Consider the following 23,160-nt stretch of genomic DNA (forward strand, 5'->3'; position numbering starts at 1 on the left):
GCCATACTAGAATCGTCAAATACTTCAATGCATGAAACATAAGTTAAAATCATTGGCCATAATTGAAATTCCTGAAACAGGTTTTGGTTATTAGCCGCCTCGAAACCTTTAAAAAAATTCTCCGAAATACAGTTGACTGTTGGCCTGTTGTACTCATATTTTGCATTATTGGTATGTTTTTTGAAGAACACTTAATAAGTGCTTATTATATTACCTATAAATTTGCAGGTGCACGTTATGGAAAAGGCAGCTACTTTGCAACTACTGCCAAATACTCTCACCCCTACACAGACAGACAGAAGGAAACCATGGGGATGTTCGTTTCTAAAGTGCTAGTTGGAGATTACACAAAGGGAGATAAATCATACATCAGACCCCCACACAAAGACCCCCTTGATCTGTCGAGTCCTTTGTACGACTCTTGCGTTGATAGTGTTACAGATCCAAAGATTTTTGTTATCTTCGAACTTGGTCAGGTGTACCCAGAATACTTGATAAAATACAAGTCCGATGAACTGTTGAACCATTGCAAGCTCGTTCCAGTAAGGATTTCGTTTTATATAAAAATGTATTGAACAAGATACTAATGACTTTTGAATTTTAAGTTTTGTCCTTTTATGAGTTAAACGTCACCTTTAATCCTGCAAAAACTAAGTCATTTTTTTTCTCCAGAAAACGACTACCGCGTATTTATCCAGATTTATCTATGTATGGTAAACAAATCTCAGAAATCAATTAAGATAAACAACTTGGTTTGGTACTTCCGTTTGATTCTTGAATATGCTGATATTGTCTGGGATAATTGTACGGACTACGGAAAAAACTGGAAAAAATCCAAAATGAAGCCGGTATAATAGTCTGTGGGGCAACTAGTTATTTTCGATTTATGTTCTCCATGCAGAGAATTGTTGACCTAATCTGTCAGAAAGACGCCTTAATCACAAATAATGTCTGTTTTACAAAATGAAAAACGGCATTGCCCCAGAATATCTGTCATCCCTTGCACCTTTTAATGTCAGTTCACATAATTATCCACTACGGAATACATCTAACATAAGAACGGTTATGTCACGCACAGATTCTTACTTTTCTTCTTTCCGACCTTCAACTATACGTGCCTGGAATGAACTTTTACAGAATGTACGGGTTCGCCGTTCAATTGCATCCTGTAAATATGCATTTCGTAGTCGATTGCTAGTCTTTGGGCTAACTAATTAGAAGTTGTATACTGAAAAATAGACAGACTCATGAATATAATCACCGAGATTTTTACACTACTTAAGTGTACTGACAGTCAATGTCATCTGACCATGAATTTTGATTGCACACATACATTCAACATGTAAAGAAATAATAATGCCTAGAACATAATGTCATAACATTCAAGAACTCAAAATAGCGGAAGAACCCGCATTACAAATAATAACACTTAATTAGCGACTCAATATCACCGTTTGTTCTTGTAGCTTAAACTAATTTAGGATATTTTTAAAAAACTAAACATTTTAAAAAAGATAACGCAATATGTTTTACACTTACAGTTTGAGGAGGAAAATGCTACGTTGAAGAAGGTGCTGGAGGTGGAAAACATCGGGATTATGAGAAAAAGGTCAGACATTTTTGTCATCATATAAAGAATTGAACATGTAATTTTCGTTACTAAATATCCAATACCGGACAAGTGTGTATTTTAAATTAAATTTTGCTTGTTTTTATGTACGTAAGTTTTTGTCACGTTTTGTATGCATTTATATGATAAATCATACTTTCTATAATTTAATTTAAACATTTTACAACGATTGTCAAACAATTTATTACGATATTATATAAATCACTCTCGTTGGCACGATGCTCCGCGAGATGGTAGTCTTGTGTTGTGGGGGAAGACGGAGTGACCCGAGGAAACCCACTATAGTGAACAATACATATATATATATATATATATATATATATATATATATATATATATATATATATACTCAGGGCATTTAGGCTTCTTAAATTAATTAATAAAAAATATACATAACTTGCGGTCTCCTTAATAATTTGTAAGTATGTTGAAGGTTTTAAGGGGACAGGTATATATGTCATTAGGAGGACACATTATATATATATATATATATCTTAATTTTGAAAACTGAAAGAATATCCATCTGCCTTTGGTGGGGATTAAAGAACTAATATAAACATATATTGTATTGTTAAAATAAATTCAAACTTTCAGGCAGTATCTTTTTATTCTTATAGTGAAGTTTTATTTGTACAGTTCACTCTTGTATTAAGTTCTAATTCTGTTTCATGTTTCATTGTATCATATTATATTTATAGACATTAAGTTAAACTGAGGGTTATGATAGATGCTGGTGTCTCTGTTAATACTATGCTATTCTATGCCTGTCCATACCAGTTGAAAACCTATTTTGGTTTTAGAAAATAATAAACATCAGAATTTATTTAGAAATATTTACTGAACATCCAAAAAACAAACATTCACAACTTTAACACAATGTTATAATTAAGCACTCGTGTTACCAAATCTCTTGAAATAATTATGTTGAATGATGTGTACATATGACAAGGTTTTTGTATTAGTATGGCATAAGGCTCGACTTTTCTAGATCTGGATGCAACACTATCTCATCAATGCAAAATATCGCCATTTAATGAATTGTTGAGTGATTTATGTATTGTCTCTTTGAAACTCAATCTCAATTTTTATGGAATATTCACTGCAGCAACAATGCAGCATGCAGTTGACAGAATGGTGGAAAATTGTATACAAATTTTAAAGGTACATTAGCTTTTGATGAATACAACATGTATGACATAATGTTGTGGTTACTGTGCAAATATCCTAAATCTCCTGTCAGTTTTATACTTGCATGTGTATTTACCTACAAACTGACACACTTATCCTGGAAAGACCTAAGTTGTATTATCAATATTTGATTATATAGATTCTGAGACAAAAAAATAAAGAAGGTCAAAACTGTCAATTTGTGAGGGTGCAGCTTTAATGGTAACTTTAATATCCATGGCTATATATCACAGTGTGTGCACAGTGATCAGTTGAACAAATAGGTAGCTTTTGTTCTATTTATTTCACACCTATTGATCAAGGCATCAGACTAAATTTGTATGAATAATAAAGTTACTTTATTTCAATATTATAGCTTGCTTGGTACAGATCAAACTGAGCCCAGATTTTTCTTACCTAATGTGAATAAGTATGTATAAAAAGTTCTTCCACAGTATGTATCTTTTAAATATTTATAAATATTTATAATTCATTATTGACTTGAAAATGATTACTTGTTTGCATCTTGAAAATTTTCTAATCTTTTCCCATCTAACAAATATTGGACTGATCCATATCATAGATATGTCAACTACAACTTAACTTTATGCGAACATATGTTTAAAGTTCAAAGACAGTATCTTGAAAACTTAAGTCTCAGTATTTGGGTTTGCGTCACAAATGTTTTGCACTTTTGCACAGACCACCTGCAAAACCGACCAACTTGATGACTTTCTTTATAGTATCTTATCGTGGTGAAACTCCAATCACTTGAGTGTATCGTCATTGCAGCTTTTTTCTTTTGTGCTTTCTAACGAAAGTGTTTTGTTTTCATTAAAAAGTTTTGTTCTTGTTGTTCAACACTGCTCTTTTCTGTTTAATCCTTACAGAGAGTGGGTCTTGTCCATATCCAGGAAATCATCGATCCGTTCTTTATCTTAAGATACAAAAATGAATTTAAACACGAAAGGCATCACTTATGTCATAATTCCTTGAAATGATTTACAATAACTATTCTATCCTATTAAAATTATATTTAAAGGGCTAATGATCAAGAATCCGGTTATACTACTTTCAGGATTATCATACCTCTCTTCAACCAAAAACCCAAGGATATTACATGGATATGAAACAGTAAAATATCATTTTATTACACAATAAGTATCTTCTATGGCCGAGAGTGCAAGAGGTTTACCGAGTTTCCGCAAAACACCGTGCACGAGGGTCGGGATGAACCTATCTTACACGAGCGGCTATGGTAGATGCTTTTTCTCCCACCTGGCGTAAGACCACAGTTATATTTACTATATGTTTCGTATAGACACTAACCGGGCTTTTTACTTTAAAACAGTCCCAATTGATAACAAGTAACTGGCTGCTGTAGAACAATCCAAGACACACAACTTAATCACAAGAAAACATAGGGTTGACCATTGCGTTGTTTCACAAAATTGAGTAGTAATACATGACCCTGAGGTCAAGACGGAATCAGGCTACAAACAACCAATTTACATAGTTCCACAGGCAATGATTTTTCCAATTTTTGCACTGAAAACTGTCAGTTTTTGCAATACAGTGTCAAATTATGTTAAGCTCTATGCAAAAAGGTCACCTGTTTCTTCTCTTTTATTCAACTTTAATAAAATATTGATACTTGAACACAAGCACTCTTTTTTCTGTATTCACATCCGGATCTTGGTCAACAGGGGGGGGGGGGGGCAGATAACTGTGGTCTTGAGCCTATTTAAGCAACATTTTATCAGAAACAGACTTCAAAACTAGTTCAGCTCCATGCTATATGCAGCACATGCTGAAAGTTTGGCAATGATATATCAAACACTAAATGAATGAGACAAGTACTATTAGCACCTGTGGTATTTTCATAAAAAGCAGAAACAACCATTTCCCTCAAAGTATCTAAAGAACAGCACCACAAAAATGGCCTGCCTACTCTTTTAATAGTTTTTCTAAGCAAAATAAGGTTTTTCCACTTCATCGACTTTGTTTTATATAAAAAATGACATAGAGCCAAACTGAAATGCTTAAACTTGTCAAAATTTTGCTTTTCTGGTCCACTTATATACAAAGATAACCGAACTGTTCAGTTTTACAAACACAATCTAGTGATCCTGTGTTTATAGACAGTCTAAACACCACTATATGCCAAATTGTTTGCTTCCGGGACAAAGGAAATGGCAAAAAACAACAACACCAAAACTGAAAGATTCATGATAACTGCTAGTGTTTTCATGTATGAGGTGGTTACATGATGTAGAAAATGCAGAGAAAGCATTACTATGCCAATTTAAAAAAATAAATACTTTAGGCATCTGTTGTGAAGGCTAGATTTGGCATTCATTTCAGAGTACAGCACTTCACCATTTTCTATAAGTTGCTTATTTACACCTGAAATGCTATAAATCTAACTCTTTGGAATAATTTACACATCTTCATTCTTCTGAAATATTGGATTCAGAGCTGCATCTCCTGGATTCAGATTGCAGGACTACCGCCGGGGGAAAACGCCGCAGCTAACTGGAGCTTATTGGCACACCATGATCTGCAAACAAAACACAAAAGCAATGTTTTACACTTATAAAACTGTCTGCCTCTACTGTTAAAGTTTGAAAAAGGCCTGTAAATACTAGTTTGAGGCATAAACAACCTTTTATGTAGTCATAAATGTGATAAATATGCAGAAAAAATAATGAATTTAAAGATTTTCAAGACAAATTTTATGAAATATATATATAATATATATAATTTTACAATCAATTTTTAATAATTAAAAGGTTAATCTCATCTTATTGCGTACCCAGATGCATTTTGAAAGCATTAAAACTAGACATGCTTAGAATTTCTTAATGCATGGAGAAGGTATTCCTTTCTCGGAAATCCTTGCCGAGAGCCGGTATGGAAAACCACACGAGACCACATTTTGACCAGCACAGTTCTTGTCCTTGAGAATTCCTCTGTGGCTACAGCAACCAGGCTGGCTATTGAAATAAGCAATAAATTAGGGTTTTTAAGACATTTATAACGTATTAAGGTTGTTTTTTTAATGCATGAAGGGAAAAGGCTCGAATCTGTATGAAAGTGGCTCACTTTTTATTATTTTTCCTTGAGAAATGTCAAGTTTTTCAATGTATAAACTGAATAAATGAATGAATTAATGAATATATATGAATGGTTGATAGAATGAATTAATGAATTAATGAAAGGTGGCATTATTTCTAGGGATTTCATTGTGTTGCTGTGATTGTTGAAGTAGATGTTTTCTTGTCCATAAGCTGAACATCATATGCACACTAAATAAAACTTCATTCTGCATCATACGTGAAGCAAGTTTTGTTTAATTGCTTATAGAATTTGCAATTAATGTAATGTTTGCTTAAAAGAGCAAACAAAAGCTGGCAGTAATTGAAAATGTAAAGTGATAGTTGGAAATATTGTCCTGGAGTTTTTACTATATGATGAATAAATATCAAGTATAATAATTCTAATTATTTCAATGTGTGCACACACAATTCTGTTTGTAATCAAAAATGCAAACGAGACAAGTTTTTTACCTGTTATTGAGCATGTTGGCAGGACTGTCCTCCTCAGCAATGTAAAGAACAGCAATGACTGGCTGGCACTCTGAAAATAGCGATTACTTTAACAGTAAAGATATCTTTTTTTGAGAAAATTAATTTAAGTGAGCTCTTTTATGTCATGTTTCTAAAGTAAGTCTTATGCACATCTATGTTACATGTATAAATAATAAACAGGAATTTTCTGTTTATAAAGTTTGCAATTAACATATGAAAAAAATGAGGGGTTGTGTACACACTAATTCCTCCTTATGTACTGTGTAACTCAAGAAAAACAATCATTAATTCTCGTAAATTTCTAGAATTTCCTTACTTTTCTCGCTGTACAAAAATGAATGAGGAGTTGCAAACAAGCAAGGCCATAACACTTTTGCTATTTAAAATGTACTGCAACAGCAATTCTAAGACAGTGATACTCATTGATGGAATAGGCACTTAGACAGCATTTTCTGAGAAATGGAGACTAAATTATCCAGAGATAATTTATAGATTTATTTGAAATAAAGAACATGTTACAGTGTTTGTGTTAAACTTGTTACTTATCCCTGATTTAACACAATCATTACCTTCAAAATGGTGATAAAATAAAAACAAATATACCTAATAAAACACTGTTTACTATCACATCTGAACCCCCCTTCTTACATACTTAAGCAGCTCTTAACAAAGTAAAGAATAAAAGGTCCACAAGGCCACTTATAAACCATGAACCACGAGAATCCTGTTTACTAATTTGATTTTAAATCACCATGAAGGCTTTCTACACATAATTGTTCCTTAATTTAAATCACGTTTCCAAAGGTGTCACAGTTGTGATTTCATTGAAAGACTTGAGATGCGTTATTTAAAAAATGACGCAAGGAAAGCTTAAACGCAGAAGTCTGCCGGGTATACGAGCCTGGAAATAAATACGCAAAAGCTCACTATGCTGCTAAGGAGTCTTATATAATTCCCGGCCCAAGTTCAGCTAAAGATGTTGATTCCACTCGGCTGGAAAACCGGCCTTGTGCACTCGATCTTCACCATCGGCAGTATTTGCAAGAGGAGGGTGTAAATCTGGAAAAACGCACTTATAATCAATTTGCGAAAGTTCTTATCCGTCATAAGTAGAGAACATGTATGTGGCTTATAGAACATCTGAAATTAAGTTTAATGAAGGAGACAAAGTACGGTCTGGGATCTAAGCATAGATTTTGATGCTGAAATTGTAAGTTTTGGTCAAATGAAGTATAAACTTAAAGTGAGTACAGATATATCTTGAAGTCCAGACTATCGCTTACCTGAAGTTCGTAGGGCTACAATTGAGAGCTTTGCTGTAAATTGCATGAACTGTCCCCATCAGCCTTTTGTCTGTTAGGGGGAATGGTGGCTTAGGTGATTGGTGGTACCACTCTGCATTTCTTATCCACACACAACACAGTGTATCTGAAAATGACAGAGAATTGCCATGCACTTATGAAAGCTATGCTAGAAATACGCCGTTATGAGTGTATCAGATGATATTTCCACACAGAAATTGTGAGGCCTCCAATACAGCAGAACTGACATCAATGACGAAACATATATATCTGTCATGGAGCTATGTTGGTTCTCTGGCGTCAAAACCACTGCAAGTGGGCAATTCACTAGAAACATCTTTTCAGAAAAAAGAAACAACCAATACTGGGTAGACTTTGTCACCAGTGAACACCTAGAGCATCTATTTACTTAGAAGTAGCCACATTCAGATCTCAAATTAACAAAAAAGTGTATCCGAAAGCTTTCAAATACTGAACGAAGTGTAACTTTGAGGTGGGCTGCGAGCAAATATTTTCAAGGGCAGAAATCTCGCAGAAGTTTGAAAAAGATTATGCAAAGCTCTAGCTTGATTATTTTGGCCCAATTTAAAATTGTTACTCAGTAACAAGGCGGCTTAATTTTAATCAAACATCAATATAGTTACACAGGAAAATAAGAAATAGCTTTAAACTCTCTCACATTCATGGCAGAGTGTCTGATGACGGTCCAGTATGACAACCAGGACGGAGATTATGTGAAGCATGTACATACTCACACACCTTTACAGCCCAACATTTGGTTATGGTTTCACAGTTATTCATTTACACAAACTCACAATCAATCAATCAATCAATCAATCAATCAATCAATCAATCAATCAATCAATCAATCAATCAATCAATCAATCAATCAATCAATCAATGCACACTCACCTGGAAAGGTATTACATCCTTTGGAAGAGATGAACCTTGCAGTATGGTAGACGGTTGCTGACTTAACTTTATTGTCCCAAGCAGCAACTGCAATTAGATTATCATGTTGATGTTCGCACTAAAAAAATCTTAGTATGGAGTAAAACATTCAGCCTGTTGGCTCGGGTAACATATTTAAATCCCCAAATGGATGATCTGATCATCCATTTGGGGATTTAGATAGGTTACCCTAGCCAACAGATCAGCGAAACACGAATTGTATTGGGGTCCGGGGGGGGGGGGGGTCCCAAGGATATCTTGACGCAACTTACAATAGCCGCCTTGCGTTTTTGTTCACAGAGCCGGCACACACAGTTCATTATCAGTTTGCATGTTGTGTACAAGTTCCAGCATTCCATGACACTAGCAATAAACCTATCCATGAATTAAAACAAATTAACAAATAACTACCAGGTTATTATGGAAATATAAATGACATTTTTTACTTAAATTGTTGATAAATACAACTTATATTGCAGTCTTACTGGATAAAATATCAGAAAAATGTGTCCAAAAAGTGTGTTTTGAAGTTGCAGACAATAGTCCAAAGACCAAGAATTTAAGTGTTCAGACAGGGGCAGGCAAATCTTAAAAAAATGTCATTTTTTAAAATTTAAATAAAACTAAAATTATACAAACCTTGGTAAAATCCTTTTAGAAACAAGGTGCCTATACCCTCAGATACTTTTGTGTGAAATTTCATTACTGTACACTGAATCAGCTGTGTTATTCCAAAATATGGTTTTCACTACTAGGTCACGGTCCAGAACAAAATTGTCCTTCTTGTTATAAATATGTAAAATCACTCCAGCTCACCACTTTATTTTGAATTTGCAGAATAGATATCAGCTTTGACACTAATTTACGACAAATTATGAACACTTAACTGTCATTTAATTTAACACCAGAAGACCATATCAAAATAGTTCCGTTTTCCTGCTATCAACATTTCTTGACATCACTATCTATAACGTACACGTGCCACAGTCATGGCCGCATCTCTTTGGTCATCTCTGAATCCATCCACCCAAGAAAGACGTCCTGCAAAATATAATTCAAAACCACATCACTGTATTAAATATGATAAATTATGAATCATGAGTAAACTTGAAAATACATACAAGAATACAATGTACACATAATCAAATGCTACCTGAGAGAATCAAATTTTTTCAAGAACTACTTGAAGGGGTACTGCGACCCGCAAGCATTTCGTTGTGGACCGACACCTTTAAACCTCTTTCCCGCACATTAATAAAACACGTCTTATGTTTTGTTAGTGCCGGTTTTGATGACCAGTATGAATCCAAAAGCAGTTTTTCTGCCAATATTTACCCAAATGATTTGGATGAATGCTTAACAAGAAAGTGCAGTGTACATAATCAAATAAAATATTTAGTGTTCCAGAAATAATGAGCAATCTGAAATCTGACCCCTTACATTCCTTAAATATTCACAAAGTGTTAAGTTCGAATTTAAGCAACAAAAATCACATTCAAGCAGAATAATTTCAAGCAAAAATGAACAAGAAAATAGAAACCAACTGAAAGCTATTGTATTTTCAAATGTTTCATCCGTGTTTGTTTGTTATCTTTTTATGATTCAGTTTTGATTAAAATTGTTTCCCAATGTTATGATGAATGGTAAAAAAATGGTGCAAATGTGAGAAGCTCTGAAGAAGAAAACTGATATTTTAATAGAAATAGTGATGAAATCACTTACATTATGTTTACTTAGCAACTAAAGCAACATACCAACCAGACCTACCAGTATGCTAATCTATATTTAACTGCTGAATTTTAAAAACCTTAAACATACAGATAAGATCTGTGGCGCAGTTGTTTACATTTTGTGATTTAAATGCATATATTTTTGTTGGTGATTAGTTTAAATCCAACTGAAGCAATCTCTTATCAATATAAACCTTAGTTCATCCAACAAATTCAATATTTGAATGTTAGAAGATTTGTTTTCAGAAGATCAGCAATAATGTTTTTCTTTAATTGTCTCAATGAAAAATGTAATGTTGAAGTTCATAAGCGCTGTTTAATCTGAGAATTTCCTTGGATGTGAACCGCTTACTGTGTCCAAGTTATCCAAGCTGGATCTTAGACATTACTACAATGTGGGAAATTTGCTCTGCCATTTTTTATAGATACTTGTGTATTCCAAAGGTATTCATTTGGTACATTGAACTCACAACAATCTTTGAACTCCTGACGTCCAGCACCGCTGTCAGATTATCTAATCCAACCACTATGCCATTGCATGCTCTTTACTGAACGAAAGATAAATGAATACTCACAATTTTGAATAATATCTTTTTGGTCACAGATAGCAACCTTTTAACACCACTTAAACCTGTCATCCCTATTTTGCAAACATATTTTTTTTAGAAAATTTGTTATCTGATGATCCTGTAAATTTTGTGTGGATGGACTAAATACTGTTCGAATTTAACAAATCAAAACTAACATTTTGGGTTTATTCAGTGTAGACTCTAAAATATCAATTTTGATTTATAAGTATGTAGGTTTGTTCAAAAGCTCAGTACAGTTTACTTTACTTGTGAAGTTATCCAATTTCTGTAAATAAATATTACTAAACTCGACTATAAAATACTGTAGAGGGGCGTGTCGTAAAGTTAAGAAAAAAATCCAAATAATAAAACAGTCAATTACAGCATGGGCCCCCAAGGTCCTGCTAATAGCGGGGACTTTGACTTTCTGTCCAGCCAATCCCAGGTAAAATTACCGCTCTGCACAGACAAAATGTTGGTAAAAGCCATTTACCATAATATATATATATATATATATATATATATATATATATATATATATATATATATATATATAATTACTATTGAGTAACATAAATTATTGGCTTGTAATTAGCGAGAATTTGAGTAATGTCTCCCAATTGGTGTCTTGGTTGCTGTGCCATATACATCCAGGTTCGAACAAAACACTTAACGAGGTGCTGAGTGTACTATTTATCACCTTGTTAAATGGTGGTTGCCATTTGACCAATTGATTTCTTGACGGTTACGAATTGATTAACAGAATGGCTACCAATTAACCAAGATTCAGCGGTTACGAAATGGTGAGGTTACGAAATGACCAGATCCCCGTCATATGCCCCTGGGGACATCCTAGGTTAGGTCCATTCCCCGTTTTCGGCGCAAAAACAATAATACCGCATTTACTCAGCACTGCCGATCCACCTGGAAGGTAAAAACATGGCCCATTTTCCCTGCTATCCCCGGTATAAACAAGACCTGGGGGCCATGGTTACAATTGACTGGTGCATAACTGTGGCAGAATTAGGGAAATAATTTATTGTTGCATTTATTATCAAATATGAGAATTTAAGACACATGCAAAAAGCCACAGTACGAATGGGTGATAGTGTTCGTTCTGTTCTGCTATTAATAGGTGATGAGAATGACAAATGACATGACATTGACAAACAACATGTAAGGCATTTGTATCGTTTCGTCTTTTATTTATTAAAATCTGAGATGTTAAGGCAGCAAATCCCATTTTAGATTGGAACATACCAAAAAATAATAAGCGACGATGTAGTGGTAAACCAAGTTTGCTAGAAAGCAATCGAGTTTCTTCAAAATACAAGCCAAAATTAAACCGGATGTTGATTCTAGAGTTTTGGATAGACAAAATCCGGATGACTCATTTGCTTTTCATCCAAAGGGTGGACGATTTATACTACTGTCCAAAAGTCATAAAAATAAACGAAACAGCTTTGAATATGTATTTTAAACACTTACCAAGTTCCCATTCTCTTTCCGTAAGAGATGTACGCCATACTGCATAATTGCACGGAGATGGTACCACGGAGATACCGGAAAATTTACGTTATATTCCGGAAATGTAAATGTCTGTATACTGGAAAATAATGATGCTGATGGTACACAAAATATTGAATTTCTTATTTCTGTTTTTTATGGAATGAAACTTCGGGATAGTGTACAATAGGCTTTAAATAAAGTTAAACAAATACAAAATGCTTAGTATATAGCTATTTTTTACCAAAATTATGATTGTTTCCCTGGACTCACACAAAAGTTAAAGAATATTTTTTTTAATATTAAAGGAGAATAAGATTAAAAACAATGAAATGATCTCGTAAATAAACATTTAAGCTTATCAACTTACTGTCAATGGATATTTTTATTGACATTTGATACATCAGATCTGGACTGAAAATATCAAGGAGACCAATTTTTGTCGTCTAAATCCAGCGGTCCCCATATTAATATATATATGGGCACCTTAATATCTGTATATATATATTAAGTATTGAAGTACTTTAAAGTATATTTGTTGATTCGGTGTTAATAATTGTATTTGAGCGTGTGCTTTAGTAGGTCCGTTAACATAATAAAGACATGACAACTACCTGACCATTTTTCAACACAAGTAAAATTACACTTACTTTAACTTTGAAGAGGTAGTGCAACCTGTTGCACATTGGAAAACAATGCATGCTTTAAATAACAGTCATGGATAGCAGAACGTAATACGAAGTAGTGTATAGTAAAAATATCAGTGTTGCCGTAACCGTTCAATAAAAATAAACAATGAAGGATAACGATTTTTTGTGGAAATGGAATTCTCTTATTGTCTTACTACTGCCCCCTCCCCTTTCTGACCTTTTTCATTTTTTGGTGTTTCATTTATGATTGTTGCCGAGTAAAGAGCATCTTGTTGGCTTTGATTTCAATTATTTCCTAGAAATAGCACTTTTTGCGCGCACCATTATATTATCAAAAACGCAGTGTTTACGCCAGTGATGCAAAACTATTGCGAAATCGGACTAAAACGATTTACAAAAAAACGTATTTTGTTTTAAAGTTGTATCTTATTATTTTTAAGATACAGCAAAGAATGTAGACATAGCATTGACATGGAAAGTAATTCCACAAACACTTATATTTCATAACTAAATATATTTCAGCGAATATTTGATGACGTTACAAATTAAACATATCAAAGTATCGTTATTTGTAATTTGTTATTAGTTTTGTTGTGTATGTTTCGTACATATTCTTGCTTTTCTCATGAAATTATTGAAGCCGTTTCATATGATGCCAGCATAATATGGGCCACAAGGCCTCCACAATACACATAAATTTGAATCGGATAAAAGAACTTCCTTTACAGGGTTTTGCACGCCACCTATTGAGCATGTTACGGATGTGTGTTATAGTAAAGTGACACTCTTATTCGTAATCAATACATACACATATATATCTAACATAAATACTCAGTATTAAATCTTTAAGTTCTTACTAAATAATGCACGTATGGTTATATTAATTACTGATAGCAAGATTTTAACCGTGAATTTAATAGCTGAAAACGCACATATGTTAAATAACTGGTGAATGCAAAAGTAATTACTGTGATTTACTTTCGTGTCATAAGATAGAAATACCGTTTATTCTGCACCTTTCTTTCAAATTTAACTCACTTTCCATTAAAAAACACACATTTATTTATCCTATTTGGTAAATTGAAACAATTATATAAATTTTGGTGAATCTTATTTGGGAGTAAGAGTACATCTTTAAAAATATGTGATATATACAATCAATACAAGCCCTGCATCAGATATTTTTAGTTTTGTTCGAAGCCAAACACGGGCACCATTATAGAAAGTGATTAAAGTCTAAAAATAGAACCAAATTATGTTGGAATGTAAACTACGTGTCACTCTTTTGCAAAATTATCTCCCATTTTTTCAATTTGAATTAATCTAAAGTTGCGTATGCATATGAAACGTGTAAACTTTTAATGTATAATACGCGTGGGAACTTACTTTTAAAAACATATCATCTTGTACATTATGAATAGTTAAAATGAGTCCCGGGCAAAACACGTGAAAATAAATTCATTAAACTTTGTGCATTAATAGAAGACAATATAAGATTCTCCTTAGCGCAATGAATAAATGATTTATCACTATCACTGAATTATATCCCCGTGTTTCTTGACTTTCATAAACATGTTTGTTCAAAGCATAATTTTTTGGCAAATATATTTTCCGTAGTATTAAAGTACACTTTGAAAGTTGATATATTGCAATATATAATATTACTCAGCGCAGCAAATTGGACGTTTTTTTTAACCTTCACTTTTAATTATTATTCGTTATTATTTGACTTTCTTCAACCAATATCCATATCTTTTTTTTACAGTTAGCCTTCCCTCTTAAGTTGCCCAAATACTCTATTTAATGTGGACACAAATATGTCGTCCGAGATTGAATTTGCATTTGCGCATGTTTAATGTGTTGCAAAGACAATCTGTGTTTTTAATAAATGTTAGAACAAGTTTCGTATATTATTGTATACGAATAATAACAATCGACCCACAAACACACGTACGCACAGATTACACATAAATATTTAAAATGGTGATCATCGTAGTGATAATGGTGATGACGGTGGGGATAATGATGCTGCTATAGTTGCTACTGCTGCTTCTGCTTCTACAGCAATTGTGATTATAACGTCAACAATAATGATGATGATAATAAGTACGGTCATATACTTAGTTTGGTCAATTCAAGTTAAAATATTGTATATATATGTCAAATCCGTCCAAGGGCGCTGGTGAAAACACTTCATGTCAATAATTCCGAATGTTTATTTTCGAATTGAAAATTGGGTTTGGTATCATCTTTTTATTATATTGTGTTATATAAAGTGCATGTATTATACATCTTTTAGATATGGTAAATATTTCTTACATTTGTTTAAGGCTGATTGGTTTTAGATATTTGATCAATGATGCGGTATTTACGACGATTGATGAAATTACGTTCGTTTAAAGTGAACGAAAGTTAAGTTATGACATGTATCGTATGCAAAGTAATGAAATGTTTGGACCTTTTGCTGTTTAATTCTCAACGAACATGTGTGTATACTGTTACAAGAGTTTGATACAGTTTTAACAAAAACACTTAATTCATTTTTTCTCGAAAACAGACGCTTTATTTATTGTGAACAACCACATAATTTGAAGTGTTATTTTTTAAAACCAAATAAAACTAGCATAAAGCTTCATTCACCGTTGTACTGCAGCCATGGTCAAAACACTATCGATATACAGAAACTGGGGCATCACACATACATTAATATTAACATTAACCATAATGTGTGATAGATAAATTCTTTGGTAACACTGAGTGTTTAAACACGTATATTAATGTTGAAAGATAAACGGAAAAGATAAATGTGTGTTTTTTTTAAAACTTGACGGATCTCAAATACATGATTTTTTCGTATTTCTGCAAAACATATAATTCAGCAATATCATTGTAGCAGATAAAGGTTGGTAAAACACCATTTGCACATAATGTATATTTGACAAAAGTAAGACTGTGAATTAATATATATGCAAAAAGCTACAGAAACATGCTCAGTAGCAAAAAGTTTAAACATAAACCCGGTTTAGTGGCAATCTATTAAACCTTATAATGCTAGGCAATAGTTTAAAGAATAATGCATTATTAGATAAATAACGTATGTCATCGGCCTATACTCTGTGATTGTTAAGGCGTCTTAAAAAAATTCTACGAAAGTTATAATCACGTAATTTTCTTACAGCGAAAAATATAAATTTTGATAAAGAATCAGTTTACAATTTCATGCAGCTAGTTTGTGCATTCTTGCATATATTGTATAGTTTTACTTTGAGTGTATATCTCAACATCCTTTTACATCAATTTGTACTTAAAATTCAAATATTGCGCCCTAATATTTAAATTTGAACAAAAAAAAACGTATTAAAAGTATTTAAATCCAGAAACTAATTCACTCAGGAACTCATTTTGCATGAGCTGCGTGTGCTGTATTTGGAGGTATAGTTATTTGATATTGCAATAATTTAGAGAGAATCTGTGAGACACATGAATGTTGCAAAATAGAGACAGGGTCAAATTGTATAGTTGATTGCAAAATAACAATAAGTTGATCTTGTGAGGCGCTTTGTTGAACGCTATGGCGTTTGTTGTACGGAAGCCATCATGGCGTCTAAAAATAACAACGGATTGTTGATTTCAATGCAAATGTACAAATACTCAACTATATGGATTCAGTATATTTGGCAAAATAAATGTGTAAATTTAATTACAAGACAGTAGAAGTATGTTTTAACAAAACTATTTAAAAAGGGACATTTATGTTGCATTTAACCTTATTTAGAATGTCAAAACCGCTTATGGTATGTTATTAAAAAGCTCTGTATCTTATATAAAGCATTTCTGTAAGTAACTACTGAAATACTTTCATCAATGTCACAAAACACCTTTTTTCAGTGTGCATATACATCACCAGCTAATCGTATCCACTTGTCTAACAAATATAAACGTTAACTATATTGAAATAATTATCAGTACTATTGTTTAGATTTTGAAATCCAAACAAGAGTTTGCAAATGAGAACTTTTTGTAATTTTTTCTGCATTTTTAAAGCGTATTAATATAGCACTAACTAATATCTTTAGGAAAACTTGTTTTGCCAATGCGCGTATAGAACAGAATTTCATCATACCAATTACATTCGTTAAACATGACAACATTATACTCATACTGCTTACATTGCGCTTTATCTAATACACAATTTCAATATATCATATACCATAATTAATGTGTCCTAAATGAAAATGAACATGTTAGCAACAATATCATATGACCAATAATAACACGCTCTCTCATTCCTCCAGACAGCCATCGAAGAAGAAAAAAATATATGATATTCACTGGGATTTCCTCATCATTCTGATCTAAATATAGAATGCCATTCTATTAAGAAGAATGATGTTGTTTTTTTAACTTCCGGTGACGTTCTTAGTGTTTTGTTCACATTTGGCATTTTAAGATTAGTTTTGAATATAACTTCCAGTGAGTGTATATAATATATTTTCAATACCTCACTAGTCATTAATTGTATACTTACAAATAAAGAAGAAAACAATGCTGCAGCCGATAGCTTTTACGTTAACTGTTTAAATTAGTGTTTTCTTTAACACAATTGCGTTCCTTAAAAAACAGCTGTTTGATATCGATGCATATTTATCACTTGATTCCTATCCCCACGAAGATCATGATATCGTTATTGGCTGTGTACATACATGCATATTACAAATTGATCGATCCTATACGACAACTGAAGTTTATTTACTTTATATTTTCATGATGAGAATGCAACAACAAAAGAGGTATGCTTTTCTCGTCATGTTACAAACAAAAAATAAATCGTAACGTATCTCATGTGAAACTGTATTATTTTCATAAACTTGAAACGAGTTTAATATAGAATCAATGGCAGGATGTTGTAATTTAGGATGTGCTTTCACCCTGACTGTTTAAATGCAAGCTCGATATTTCGTACGCCATTTGTCATTCATTATTTATTTGCTTTAAAATACAATTCATTACTGTTTAAAATTGTGTTAAATAAGCTCATTTGTTTCATATGCATTGTCTATACCATCCGATAACTACTATTCATGCATTAAGAACACATTGCCAACTTTGGTGAAATCCGCTGAAGCGAAAGTGCCTATGGAGTTATATAGGGAAAATATGGTTAAACAGTTCTCAAGACTTCGTCTTTCAACAGATCAACTTACTTACTACATACATGTTAGGATAATTCTTGCCCTTGAAGATGATGGTTTTGTATTGGTTGTATTATTTTTACATTTTGGTCCTTTTTAAGGATTTTGTTGGTCTTTAAAAGTTACATTGAAATAAGAAGGAGCTAAAAATTGTTTTGCTATTTTAAGTTTTTATAGACATCCGATCGCTTAGCTTCCAGCGGATTGCGATGCATTTTTTTTCTCTTTCAAATGCACTTTTTGAAATAATATATTTTTAAATATCTTTTGGTCCTTTTTGAACATTTATGTAACATATGTAGAAAATCGATGCCTAGAAATTGTGTGTTCAACTGTACGATAATTGTTTTATGGCCCGCCCCGCGGCGTATTCACAGCAGGATAGAAATAATCCATCGGCAAGGTTATGTCACTGGGTATGACATGTGCAACGAAGTTTGTCAATATATTTATTCCATAACTATTTCAGATTTGATTTTCCTTTTATCATTATTTTATAATTGAAATTATATATGATACTCGATTATTCATTTACATTAGTAATTAAGAAATGTCATATATTTTTTTTGTATAAAAAAAGAAAGTAATAGATTAAGCAAAAAATATTCCCATATTTAATCGCAATCACTATTACAGACAGTTAAAACGTTACTCTTTTCTTATAAAACATTAATGTTTCAAGTTTCATTGGCAATTTTGGAAATACATATTAGCTATGAAACATAATAAATAAGGGTATTCAATTATAATGATTTACATATCTACATCGAGTCAACATGTTCATTTTTAATGCTTAAGTTCTAATTCTTAATGGTGAATATTTTGGTCTACCATTTTGCACTTAACCAAAATTGTTTATAAATTTAGCGTAAATATAATTGTTTTGATTAGGCAAGAAATGTGTTACATGTAATTTTGTCAGCATATTTTTAGTAACGAGTGCACTAGGTTTTCATAACGTGTCAAAATGCCATTAAATAATTGTGTTGTTATGGAATAAAAGGGTATACCTGTATTATTGTCTATACAACATTAATGAAATTCTAACTTGTATCGGTACTAAATGATAGCAACTGCGGGTAATATTTCATTTTAGCTGTTCCTTTCCGAAATATCACACCCAATCTTGTGTTACACTGCTATTAGAACAATTACCAAACTGTTAAAATAAAGGTGTGGAAATGGCCCCAATTAAATGTTTTGATAAACGATAAATTATAGACTTCAACAAAAATGCACGGAATATAATATGTAAAAGAAGTAAGTTTATCAGAGATGATTTGATATTTCAGTACTTTATCAACTAACGTTTCCCCTGTAGAACTCTACCTAATTATGGCTAAATCTAAAATCGTCCAAAACTGAGATTTTCTATCGCAACTTTTAATAAAAGGACGGGTCAACTTAATGACCTTAATAAATTCTGTATTTCTCATCTGCCTTGATCTTACACTGCGTCCAGTAAATAAATAAGTGCTAAACTAGCGTATCTTAACGCTACTATTGCACTGAGAGGAGAAACCGATAGAGACCGTCGTTACCCTGATAAGCTCCAAAGTTGGCAATGCATGATTGGATGAGAAAAATATGTAAGCATTGCATCTCCCGGGTGTGAACACAATCAGTACATTGTAAGATGTTAATATACTCAAAGTATGTTAATCAAACAAGCACTCAAAATAATTAAAACATGTAGGTAAAATAAACTTTTCATGGAAACAAGCCACATAAAATATAGGAGCAAAATTATACTCAATGCATGTTAATCAAACAAGCACTTAAACAAATTAAAACAAATATGTAAATAATCGTAACAAGCCACAGGAAATATATGAGGAAGTGCTGTTTCAAAATCAACTAAATTTGCATATTATTTATCATTCCTTACCTTCAACTACATCATTTCGATCGTTTTACGTTAAGCAATTAAAACTAGTGAATATTTCGCATGTATTACTGTGTATTGCAAACTGATCCCAGATAAATTAATGTTCAAATCATGATGTATATCTGTGTCAATTAGATAACAACAAGAACGCAAATAAGATGTCTTTTCCTAATTGCAACCGTATCATAAAAATAGTTTTCTCTCGAATTGATTGGAATAAATAAATTTCAGAATTTTCATCTTGACTATTTTGTAGCAAAAATACAAAATAATAAATTAATGGGCAAGATACAATATCGGCAATAGTCGTGAGCTAACCACTTCTTGCCAAAAGTTTAATTTATAATGATATATTATTGTCCCGACCACAGGTCATGCTTTCTTTAACTGTAAGTGTTGTTATCCTATACAGACTTTAAGTCTACTATTGTTTCTGAATAATATTAAAAGAGACTTTCCTTTGGACATACAAATCAAGCTTTTAATGATACCATTGTTGCCATTATATCGTACGGATGTGAAGTCGTTTGCTTTGAAAACCTAAATTTGTTTGAGCAACATCATCGTAATTTTTTGCGCCGGATAACATATATTAGAAGGATTACTCCAAGTTACATGCTCATCTCAGAACTTGGAGCCTCCAAATAGAACAGTCAAACCAAAATAATAAGTGAGCAATCATAACTTTCCTTTCAAAGTTGGTAGGTGGAAACGAAAGACGGTACTACAAGTCAACAGAAGAAAGTGTTCTTTTCGTAATCTTAACGATATTGATGACGAACTGCATTATTTACTCAAATGACCACATTTTAATCCTGTCAGGAAATATATAAACATTGCCGCTTTTACTCAAGACCTTATGTACTGAAAATAACTTAAACTGTAAGGACACTGATAACTAGGGGAAAATACATTGAATTTTGTTAAAACCTTATTTAATCACTTGAGACGAATTTGATTAGGTGTCAAATAGTTTTTTTATCACACTACTGTATCGATTATATTGTGCCTTAATTCAAATAATTCAATTTGATTGTAATGTATCTGACTTGAACTAACAACATTCCCATACTTATTTTGTGTATAATGATAAATGCCAAACCGTTCTGAAACCGCCATTAACCCATCTCTTTATACTTGTGTCTACATGTAGTTATATTAAGTTTTCACATGCTTTAACTTAAATGTAAGCTGTTAAATAATAATTGAATATGGATTTAACTTTAGTTGACTAGTGTGCTTTAGTCAGTTAAAATGACCTTTGATTGATAACGAATAAAAGCACGAAGACTTTGCATACGATATACAAAATCCCAATAAAAACATTTTACCGAACACCCTTTTACGCTTAAGGAAAGGCACGCAACCTTTCTGCTCTTGTGTATGTATATCACTAGTTATTATATCCACCCAACAGTCATGAGATTATGGTAATGTGTCCATGTTTTGTTTTCTTTTTGCCGAATATATAGCGATGTTCTGTGTTACACGATTGATGGAATGACAATATGAAGTTACAATTTAGGACTGGCTATTATCCTTACGTTTAAATTGGCAGCCATATCGAAACTTCCTACTATAGGAAGTAAACATGTGTTATTTTTTTTAAACACATAAACGTTGACCTTGCTAGGGTGTCGACACCATTTCACAAGGTAATGAGACTATGAGCATGCCATGCGGTCTTTATTGACTTTTGATGGTAAAATGATTGAGTACAACGGTTTTTTTTAATTTGGCACTATAGAAATTATAAAACATGTCCGGTCTTTTTGAATGGCTGATTAAAAATAATTTCAGATAAAGAGCATTTTGGTAAAGACAATCCTAATTGGTAAACATATTATAAAAGGCATATGCGTTAACGAAGTAAAGCACCAAACTGTTCTAGATGTGTTAAATTATCAGCCATTCACTGTACGGTATGATGACTTTTTGGAAACATTGCAGGCTAGACATTTTGTTTCTTTTGATATAAACATAAGTGTCTGAAATGTTTACCATGAACGGGTTGTCTTTGCAGTTGTTGAAGCTTCAGTGGTAAGACGTTGTACAGGCTTACAGACGTTTGTAATATCTTCTTACTGACTCGAGTTTGAAAATCATTTAAGTGTTTGTGCGGGCAGTGGTATGAAAATAATCAATCGAAATTAGACAAACACAATTCAGCTATATTTCAATAGATATGTTGAGGACCAACCATGAGTTTCCACACAATTCATTCAACGTTTTCGTTTTTTTTTGCACAGTTTACAGTTACTTTATTGATTGATCTATTTTTTTTTCTAAAATAGAAATCGTTTACAGAAAATATAACTTGCAATGTACATATTTTGAGTGTGTGAGTGAGTGAGTGAGTGAGTGAGTGAGTGAGTGAGTGAGTGAGTCAGTCAGTCAGTCAGTCAGTGAGTGAGTGAGTGAGTGAGTGAGTGAGTGAGTAAGTGAGGTAGTGAGGTAGTGAGAGTGAGGTAGTGAGAGTGAGAATCATTATTAACTTAGTGTATGTATGCATGTTTAAATAAGTTATGTTTAAATGTTTGAAAATATTAAATAAAACTGTTCGTAAGTCAATGTGACGCCACCTTTATCTATATGTAATGCCTAAAAGTCATATATGTTTATACGGATGCACAAAGGCATTATAAAGTACATTTGAGACATTTATGCATGTATAAACAAGATCTCATTTAGTATATAACTACTTGCATTGGAAATCATATAACCTTCTTTCTATGCAAAACGTGTAATTAAATTTCCACGGAGAGAAACATTATGAGCTATGCTTTCGTTTCAATCCTAATCAACATAGTGCATGTTAATGCATATATGCATTTATTAATTACAATACGTTTTAAAACATATAACATAAAATCGTTCGTTAGCATGTGTGACGTCACCATTTAAAAAAAGAGAACTCTGTTAAAGGAATGTTTACATTGAATAAGGTGTACCATATTTCAAGTATATTTTGTACATTAAAACGGTT

General features: G+C 32.5%; 1 protein-coding gene across 7 annotated transcripts in view; it reads left to right on the top strand.

Moving 5' to 3' along the window:
- LOC128202933 (protein mono-ADP-ribosyltransferase PARP12-like) overlaps window positions 1–23,160 on the top strand; it is a 107,418-nt gene that overhangs the window by 74,055 nt on the left and 10,203 nt on the right. For all 7 annotated transcript variants that reach the window (XM_052904116.1, XM_052904117.1, XM_052904118.1 and 4 more), the window contains 2 exons: window positions 229–542; window positions 1,542–1,609. In XM_052904116.1, the coding sequence (XP_052760076.1) occupies window positions 229–542; window positions 1,542–1,609 (382 nt within the window). The remainder of the gene's footprint in view (window positions 1–228; window positions 543–1,541; window positions 1,610–23,160) is intronic.

The sequence above is a fragment of the Mya arenaria genome, chromosome 9, assembly GCF_026914265.1.
Source record: "Mya arenaria isolate MELC-2E11 chromosome 9, ASM2691426v1".
In the NCBI taxonomy this organism is placed as follows: Eukaryota; Metazoa; Mollusca; class Bivalvia; order Myida; family Myidae; genus Mya; species Mya arenaria.